Source organism: Oncorhynchus mykiss, chromosome 1 (genome assembly GCF_013265735.2).
Source record: "Oncorhynchus mykiss isolate Arlee chromosome 1, USDA_OmykA_1.1, whole genome shotgun sequence".
Taxonomy (NCBI): domain Eukaryota; kingdom Metazoa; phylum Chordata; class Actinopteri; order Salmoniformes; family Salmonidae; genus Oncorhynchus; species Oncorhynchus mykiss.
Genome location: NC_048565.1, coordinates 9,439,687 through 9,449,468, shown reverse-complemented (window position 1 = coordinate 9,449,468; position 9,782 = coordinate 9,439,687). Strand labels below are relative to the sequence as shown.

The 9,782-nt window shown below is 44.2% G+C and overlaps 1 protein-coding gene across 2 annotated transcripts in view; it reads left to right on the top strand.

Moving 5' to 3' along the window:
- LOC118936718 (protein ANKUB1-like) overlaps window positions 1-9,782 on the top strand; it is a 57,902-nt gene extending 48,120 nt beyond the window's left edge. Inside the window, exons 2-6 of one of the 2 annotated variants that reach the window (XM_036933493.1) lie at window positions 155-298; window positions 5,662-5,872; window positions 6,016-6,130; window positions 6,578-7,483; window positions 8,305-9,782. In XM_036933493.1, the coding sequence (XP_036789388.1) occupies window positions 155-298; window positions 5,662-5,872; window positions 6,016-6,130; window positions 6,578-7,483; window positions 8,305-8,386 (1,458 nt within the window). In that variant the 3' untranslated portion in view covers window positions 8,387-9,782. The remainder of the gene's footprint in view (window positions 1-154; window positions 299-5,661; window positions 5,873-6,015; window positions 6,131-6,577; window positions 7,484-8,304) is intronic. The other variant, XM_036933547.1, reaches the window with a different exon arrangement.

The following is a 9,782-nucleotide window of genomic DNA, read 5'->3' as shown; positions in this document are numbered from 1 at the left end:
TGGACACTTTTACAATTATTGTATGGTAAACATTGACATCTGCCTGGGTGGGACACCCTCCATTACGGCTCCATCAGTGCTGAGCCCTCTCACTCTGATTGTATGGGACACTCAATTACGGCTCATTGTGTTTCCAATCTTCTTCCTCTGGCAGGATTACTTCCACGTGCAACTGTCAGACGACAAGCAGGTGAGGTACTTCCTGGAGCTGAGCTATGCTGGTGCCATCCTTCGGGACAGCTGGGTCCTGACAGACGTTGGCATCACCCCTAGCAGTGCCATCTGCTGCCTGCTGAAGGTACCAGCCGAACACCTAGCTGTTTCTACCGTGCTTGAAAATGCATATCAAAGTGAGCTGGCTATTGCTTGAAACAGCTTCATACTATCATTAGCATAAAGTGTTTCAGATATAGTGTGGTAATATATAGTATTGGTTATATAGTATGGTTAAATAGTATGGTTATATAGTATGATTATATATATTATGGTGATATAGAGTGTGGTAATATATAGTATGATTATATAGTATGGTTATATAGTATGATTATATAGTATGATTATATAGTATGATTAGGTATGATTAGGTGATTTAGTTCATTCAAACAGGTGCCATTAATACAGGTAACGAGTGGAGGACAGAGGAGCCTCTTAAAGAAGAAGTTACAGGTCTGTGAGAGCCAGAAATGTTGCTTGTTTGTAGGTGACCAAATACTTATTTTCCACCATAATTTGCAAATAAATTCATTAAAAATCCTACAATGTGATTTTTCTGGATTTTTTTTCTTTCTCATTTTGTCTGTCATAGTTGAAGTGTACCTATGATGAAAATTACAGGCCTCTCTCATCTTTTTAAGTGGGAGAACTTGCACAATTGGTGGCTGACTAAATACTTTTTTTGCCCCACTGTATAGTGTGGTGGTATATAGTATGGTGATATATAGTATGTTGAGGTCACCCTGCTTGAGACTTAAAGTAATATTGCCCTTGCTCAACCAAGACCATGGTTATGGTAGAGTATTTGGTTAGTAAGGACACTGCTTTATACCGAGACCATGGTTATGGTAGAGTGATTGATTAGTAAGAACACTGCTTCGTGAGTGTGAAGTGTTGTTGTACAGAGCTCCCTGGGTACATGTCCAGAGCCAGACAGGGACAGAACTCACTCTGTTCCACAAAGTTCTGTGGAAGATTTGCTAACAGAGGAGAGTGGTTATGTATCTAAGTACAAATTTAACCATCAGAATAATGTTTATTTGTGTTCCTTACTCCTTACTTACACATCCCATCATTGACATAGTCAAAGCCAGACCTTCTGTCTGTCTCTCCTTCTTGCTGGTTGACTAGTGTGGAAATCTATAGTATTGTATGGTTGACCTGGGATAGAGCTGAAATGTGGCCCGATGTAGTGTTGCCTTTGTACCAAACACCCTTACAGTCATAAACCTTTTCCCCATGTAATCGCCTCGACCTCAGTCTGGTGTTCGCTAACAGTATCTGAAGAGTCTGTATACCCAGTGGTGTATAGTACAGTAGAGCACAGCAGACTACAGTAAAGTACAGCAGACAGAGTACAGCAGAGTACAGTAGAGTACAGTAGAGCACAGCAGACTACAGTAGAGTACAGTAGAGTACAGTAGAGCACAGCAGAGTACAGTAGAGTACAGTAGAGCACAGCAGAGTACAGCAGAGTACAGCAGACAGAGTACAGTAGAGCACAGCAGAGTACAGCAGACAGAGTGCAGTAGAGTACAGTAGAGCACAGCAGAGTACAGCAGAGTACAGCAGACAGAGTACAGCAGAGTACAGTAGAGCACAGCAGGCCGTATAGTAGGAGAAGAAGAGGCCCTTTGGGTTCATTGAAATACATATTCATATATTTATATATTCTTGACCCAGAAAATATAAAAAACTATCGGCCTATATCGAATCTTCCATTCCTCTCAAACATTTTAGAAAAGGCTGTTGCGCAACAACTCATTGCCTTCCTGAAGACAAACAATGTATACGAAATGCTTCAGTCTGGTTGTAGACCCCATCATAGCACTGAGACGGCACTTGTGAAGGTGGTAAATGACATTTTAATGGCATCGGACCGAGGCTCTGCATCTGTCCTCGTGCTCCTAGACCTTAGTGCTGCTTTTGATACCATCGATCACCACATTCTTTTGGAGAGATTGGAAACCCAAATTGGTCTACACGGACAAGTTCTGGCCTGGTTTAGATCTTATCTGTCGGAAAGATATCAGTTTGTCTCTGTGAATGGTTTGTCCTCTGACAAATCAACTGTAAATTTCGGTGTTCCTCAAGGTTCCGTTTTAGGATCACTATTGTTTTCACTATATATTTTACCTCTTGGGGATGTTATTCGAAAACATAATGTTAACTTTCACTGCTATGCGGATGACACACAGCTGTACATTTCAATTAAACATGGTGAAGCCCCAAAATTGCCCTTGCTAGAAGAATGTGTTTCAGACATAAGGAAGTGGATGGCTGCAAACCTTCTACTTTTAAACTCGGACAAAACAGAGATACTTGTTCTAGGTCCCAAGAAACAAAGAGATCTTCTGTTGAATCTGACAATTAATCTTAATGGTTGTACAGTCGTCTCAAATAAAACTGTGAAGGACCTCGGCGTTACTCTGGACCCTGATCTCTCTTTTGAAGAACATATCAAGACCATTTCAAGGACAGCTTTTTTCCATCTACGTAACATTGCAAAAATCAGAAACTTTCTGTCCAAAAATGATGCAGAAAAATTAATCCATGCTTTTGTCACTTCTAGGTTAGACTACTGCAATGCTCTACTTTCCGGCTACCCGGATAAAGCACTAAATAAACTTCAGTTAGTGCTAAATACGGCTGCTAGAATCCTGACTAGAACCAAAAAAAATAATAATTTTGATCATATTACTCCAGTGCTAGCCTCTCTACACTGGCTTCCTGTCAAAGCAAGGGCTGATTTCAAGGTTTTACTGCTAACCTACAAAGCATTACATGGGCTTGCTCCTACCTATCTCTCTGATTTGGTCCTGCCGTACATACCTACACGTACGCTACGGTCACAAGACGCAGGCCTCCTAATTGTCCCTAGAATTTTTAAGCAAACAGCTGGAGGCAGGGCTTTCTCCTATAGAGCTCCATTTTTATGGAACGGTCTGCCTACCCATGTCAGAGACGCAAACTCGGTCTCAACCTTTAAGTCTCTACTGAAGACTCATCTCTTCAGTGGGTCATATGATTGAGTGTAGTCTGGCCCAGGAGTGGGAGGGTGAACGGAAAGGCTCTGGAGCAACGAACCGCCCTTGCTGTCTCTGCCTGGCCGGTTCCCCTCTTTCCACTGGGATTCTCTGCCTCTAACCCTATTACAGGGGCTGAGTCACTGGCTTTACTGGGGCTCTCTCATGCCGTCCCTGGAGGGGGTGCGTCACCTGAGTGGGTTGAGTCACTGATGTGGTCATCCTGTCTGGGTTGGACCCCCCCCCCCCCCCCCCCCCCCCCCCCCTTGGGCTGTGCCGTGGCGGAGGTCTTTGTGGGCTATACTCAGCCTTGTCTCAGGATGGTAAGTTGGTGGTTGAAGATATCCCTCTAGTGGTGTGGGGGCTGTGCTTTGGCAAAGTGGGTGGGGTTATATCCTTCCTGTTTGGCCCTGTCCGGGGGTGTCCTCGGAATGGGCCACAGTGTCTCCTGACCCCTCCTGTCTCAGGCTCCAGTATTTATGCTGCAGTAGTTTATGTGTCGGGGGGCTAGGGTCAGTTTGTTATATCTGGAGTACTTCTCCTGTCCTATTCGGTGTCCTGTGTGAATCTAAGTGTGCGTTCTCTAATTCTCTCCTTCTCTCTTTCTCTCTCTCGGAGGACCTGAGCCCTAGGACCATGCCCCAGGACTACCTGACATGATGACTCCTTGCTGTCCCCAGTCCACCTGGCTGTGCTGCTGCTCCAGTTTCAACTGTTCTGCCTTATTATTATTCGACCATGCTGGTCATTTATGAACATTTGAACATCTTGGCCATGTTCTGTTATAATCTCCACCCGGCACAGCCAGAAGAGGACTGGCCATCCCACATATGCTCTCTCTAATTCTCTCTTTCTTTCTCTCTCTCGGAGGACCTGAGCCCTAGGACCATGCCCCAGGAATACCTGACATGATGACTCCTTGCTGTCCCCAGTCCGCCTGACTGTGCTGCTGCTCCAGTTTCAACTATTCTGCCTTATTATTATTCGACCGTGCTGGTCATTTATGAACATTTGAACATCTTGACCATGTTTTGTTATAATCTCCACCCGGCACAGCCAGAAGAGGACTGGCCACCCCACATAGCCTGGTTCCTCTCTAGGTTTCTTCCTAGGTTTTGGCCTTTCTAGGGAGTTTTTCCTAGCCACCGTGCTTCTACACCTGCATTGCTTGCTGTTTGGGGTTTTAGGCTGGGTTTCTGTACAGCACTTTGAGATATCAGCTGATGTACGAAGGGCTATATAAATACATTTGATTTGATTTGATTTGATATTCATAATATTTCAGTTAACAATTTAATCTGCACCCAGATTAGTGTTCAATTTAATTTTCACCCAGATTAGTGTTCAATTTAATCTGCACCCAGATTAGTGTTCAATTTAATTTTCACCCAGATTAGTGTTCAATTTAATCTGCACCCAGATTAGTGTTCAATTTAATTTTCACCCAGATTAGTGTTCAATTTAATCTGCACCCAGATTAGTCTTCAATTTAATTTTCACCCAGATTAGTGTTCAATTTAATCTGCACCCAGATTAGTTTCCATTGTTATAGAACAAAACTCAGTACAGCACATGAATTAGAAAATGTTGTTACAAATTTGAGCCACGAGATGGTGGTAGATTATAAATTTAAATAGCATGGACCTTTGATTTGTCTCTGGATAGAAATTACCCTTGGGCACAGATCTAGGATCAGTTTACCCTCACCAAATCCTAACCTTTACCATTAGCAGTAAAAACACAAACCAGACCTAAGATCAGTGCAAAGGAGCCACTTCATCTTACCCCTGTAATTATATGACTCCTAACTTATATATACTGAGTGTACCAAACATTAGAAACACCTTCCTAATATTGAGTTGCACCCCGCCTTTTGCCATCAGAACAGCCTCAATTCGTTGGGGCATGGACTCTACAAGGTGTTTGAAAGCGTTCCCCAGGGATGCTGGCCCATGTTGACTCCAATGCTTCCAACAGTTGTGCCAAGTTGGCTGGATGTTCTTTGGGTGGTGGACCATTCATGATACACACAGGAAACTGTTGAGTGTGAAAAACCCCAGCAGCATTGCAGGTCTTGACACAAACCGGTGCACCTGGCAACTACTACCCCGTTCAAAGGCACTTAAATATTTTGTCTTGCCCATTCACCCTCTGAATGGCACACATACACTATCTATGCCTCAATTGTCTCAAGGCTTAAAAATCCTTCTTTAACCTGTCTGCTCCCCTTCATCTACACTGAAGTGGATTTAACAAGTGACATCATTAAGGGATCATAGCTTTCACCTGGATTCACCTGGTCAGTCTTTGTCATGGAAAGAACAGGTGTTCATAATGTTTTGTTTACTCGGTGTATAAACACAACATAGGTATTTATGTAAAACAAGTGAATTTACTGTATGTCCATGGTCTTATACTTCAGCGGGAGCCGGTGGTGCGTGTGTTCAGTGCCGTGACGGGGGAGACCCTCTCAGTCTTGGGCACTGTGTTTCTCCTGAGTACGTCTGTGGCCAGGCTCATGACCCTGGTGTCCCAGCAGTGTGGGCTTCCCGTCAGCTCCTTCAGACTGAGCTCTCCCACCAGCCTGCAACTCTACGACTGCAACCGGCTGCACGACTACGCCATTGACCTGGGTATGGCCTTCCTTGTGCAGTAGATCAATGGTCCTCTGGCTCAACACCTTATGGATGTAACATAGAGACAAATGGACTGTATGGAACACATTCTTGGTTCATGGAAACCAGGAGGACAACCTGCATGTGTCTCTGTCTCTCAGGGGCTACTCTACGGTTGGACACCTGGGATGGGTGGGCGGAGTTCCTCAGAGGCTGCTTCCTGGGACACAGACTGACCGTCCAACGACACCTGTCTAGGGAGAGACCTGTGATGAGGTCAGAATACACATCTACACACTGAACTGTATGATAGACTTACTATCAACAGTGATGGTACTGAACCTTTATATAGCTTACAATGATAGTACTGACCCTGTATATAGCTTACAATGATAGTACTGACCCTGTATATAGCTTACAATGATAGTACTGACCCTGTATATAGCTTACAATAATGGTACTGACCCTGTATTTAGCTTACAATGATAGTACTGACCCTGTATATAGCTTATAATGATAGTACTGACCCTGTATATAGCTTATATTCTCGTGTTTTTTTCCTTCATATGTTTTTTCTCTTACCCTGATATTTAATACTGCATTGTGGGAAAGAGCTTGCAAGTAAGCATTTTACTGTACTGTTTTATAACCCACTGTATCTTGTGAACTTGACAAAAAAAACTTGAAACGTGTTATAAATACATTGATTCTGTATTATTCCAGGTTCCAGCTCCGGGTGGCACTCTACATCGCTGCTTCTCTGGGCCACCTGGACCTGGCCGGCTGGCTGCTGGAGAGGGGGGTGCGTGTCATTGAGCCGGTGGGGGTTCACCCTTACCGTGAGTGGTGCCACCAGACGGCCCACCCCGACGTCGCCAAGTGTCCCGCTGTCGCCTCCATCGAGCGCGGCCAGCTCACCATCCTCAAACTCTGTATCGCCAGCAGCGTTCTGACCCTTGCCTGTCAGGATCCCCAGGGTCATGACCCCCTGAGGATCGCCCTTCAGTACGGCCACAGGGAGTGTGTGAGTCACCTGGCCACCAAGCTGTGCTCTGTGGTGGTCCTCCCAGGTATGGCCCTGCCCATGCGGACATACCTCCAGATAAAGGGCTGGGTGAGGCTGGGGCAGAGGAGGGCAGCATCCAGGCACTGCATGGGCCTCAACAGGGCTCCGTTCAGGACCAGGGTGGGCGACACGGTCCTGGTGGACGGCTTCACCCTCCCCAAGATGTCCTCCAAGCCCAGGAGGAGTGAGGCCAAGGCGGGTATCAGGGTGATGTCCACAGCCTCTCGACGTTTGACCCCCATCAACTGCCCATCTCATGTATCCTGCCCGCTCCGCGCCCTGGCATCCCAGGATAAACCTCTTCAACTACCGAAGCAACACCCTGTGGCCACGAGGGATGAAAGAGAGAAGAGGGGATGTGAGGAGGATGAGAGTGGGGATCAGAACAGCAACCAATGGAGGAGCAGAGTCCCGCTCCCGCCCATTTCCAGAGACACCAATCTCAGACCTGTGTTTGCCTCGCCAAACTCCACCCAGATCCTCACCACCTCACTGGAGGCCTTTTCTCTCCACTGCGACCGCACACCCAGAGAAAACGCCATATACTGTTTGGCCTTGGCCAGGTTAGTCCAAGTTTAAATGACAGCTACGGTGAATATGAATATTTCTCTGGAGGTTTCTTATGAAAGGTGTGAATACTGTCAGAAGAAGCCTCCTATAATCAGTGGTGGTGGGGGGGACACATGTAAAAGCTGTTTACACACTTTTTATTTTATTTTGTGCAAGCATTTACCCACCTTTTGTGGAAGATGCATTGAAAGTAGAGGGAGCGTTACTTATTTAATCCTGAACGGCAATCAGCATTTACCAGTCAATGGTTTTACCACTACATCACTGCCTATGATATACCCTTATCCTCCCTGAATAGATTTCAGTACAAACAAATCATGAGCCAACCATCATGCTTAGAAGGTACATAGTCAAATCAAATCAAATCAAACTTTATTTGTCACATGCGCTGAATACAACAAGTGTAGATCTTTCCGTGAAATACTTTACTTACAAGCCCTTAACAAACAGTGCAGTTCAAGAAGAGTTAAGAGAATATTTACCCAATAAACTAAAGTAACAAATAATAAAACAGTTGAACTTGTCCGGTGGCCATTTGATTAATTGTTCAGCAGTCTTATGACTTGGGGTTAGAAGCTGTTATAGGTTTACCCTAACAAGTCCTGAAACAAATCATGAGCCAACCATCATGCTTAGAAGGTATATAGTGTCAGTCTTATTGGTTCACCCTAACAAGTTGTTTCAGTATGGGGAGAGGATAGGATGTAAGGGCGCTTCATTAATGTATTGAAGCCATTACATATACAGTATTTCACAATGCTAGGACACAGATTTGGTCTCCTAACCTTGTTCTGGTTGATTGACTCTCTAACAGTGCCTTCACACAGAGACCATGGTTGCAGCAGCTGAATGTAGCGCGGACTCTGTCCAGGAGGAGTGCTCAGCACATTGGGTAGACACCAGGATCCTGGTCATTAGGCAGATTAAACATACTGAAACAAGGAGGGACAACTTGGAATTGTCCAAAAAGGAACTCTTATTTGAGTTTTTATTTTTTACAGTGAACAAGATGAGACTTTGGAACGGATGATGCCTGAAACAATGCGGACAACTTAGAATTTCGTTCCTTTGGATGAGGCTTATAGATATAGTCAGTACTGTGTTTGATTTGTGTGCAGAAAGTTTACAACGGCAGGCAGTGGATTCTCAGTCATTCCTCTCAAGGAACAAAAAACGTATCATATTTCACTGGCTATTTGTAGTAGCCAAATGTGAATGGAATTATTATTATTCTACAATCATTCAGTTGACTGAATGTGACTGTGGTTGTGCTGTATGTGACTATGTGGTTGTACTGAATGTGACTATGTGGTTGTACTGAATGTGGTTGTACTGTATGTGATTGTACTGAATGTGACTATGTGATTGTACTGAATGTGACTATGTGATTGTACTGAATGTGACTATGTGGTTGTGCTGTATGTGATTGTACTGAATGTGACTATGTGATTGTACTGAATGTGACTATGTGGTTGTGCTGTATGTGACTATGTGGTTGTGCTGTATGTGATTGTACTGAATGTGACTATGTGATTGTACTGAATGTGACTATGTGGTTGTGCTGTATGTGATTGTACTGAATGTGACTATGTGATTGTACTGAATGTGACTATGTGATTGTACTGAATGTGACTATGTGGTTGTGCTGTATGTGATTGTACTGAATGTGACTATGTGATTGTACTGAATGTGACTATGTGGTTGTGCTGTATGTGATTGTACTGTACGTAATTGTAAGTGTTTGACATGGGTCTAATTGAGGCTCCAACCCCCTGCCTTAAAACTCTTTTATTAAGATGTGGATCATTATTGCTCATATGAGTCTGTGCAGTGTCAAAATAATACATTCTTATTTACAATGATGGCCAAACCCGGACGACGCTGGGCCAATTATGCAGCACCCTATGGGACTCCCAATCACTTGGGAGTGGGAAGGATACCAAATCCAATATCACACACTTCTTCCTTAGTATTCTGAGAACTGTCAGATAGCTGTGAGAGCTATGAGTGGATCGTGGACCCATGCATAAATGATAACTTTACTGTAACTCAGTGGGGCAAGTAGAACATCCGGGTTAGTGTATGTGCATTATCTGGAGAGTTGATTGTCTTTGTCTCAAAGCCTTTCCATTTCTGGGGTATTGAAGAAGCTTCTGATCTCAACCTTCTTGACAGGTAAGAAACACTTGGTTAGTGTATGTGTCTTATCCAATGGGTTGTCAGGTGAACGTTGAAGATGCTTCTTGGAGGTGATCTAATGATGTCATTGAGTTGCTCACTGGACAAGACAAT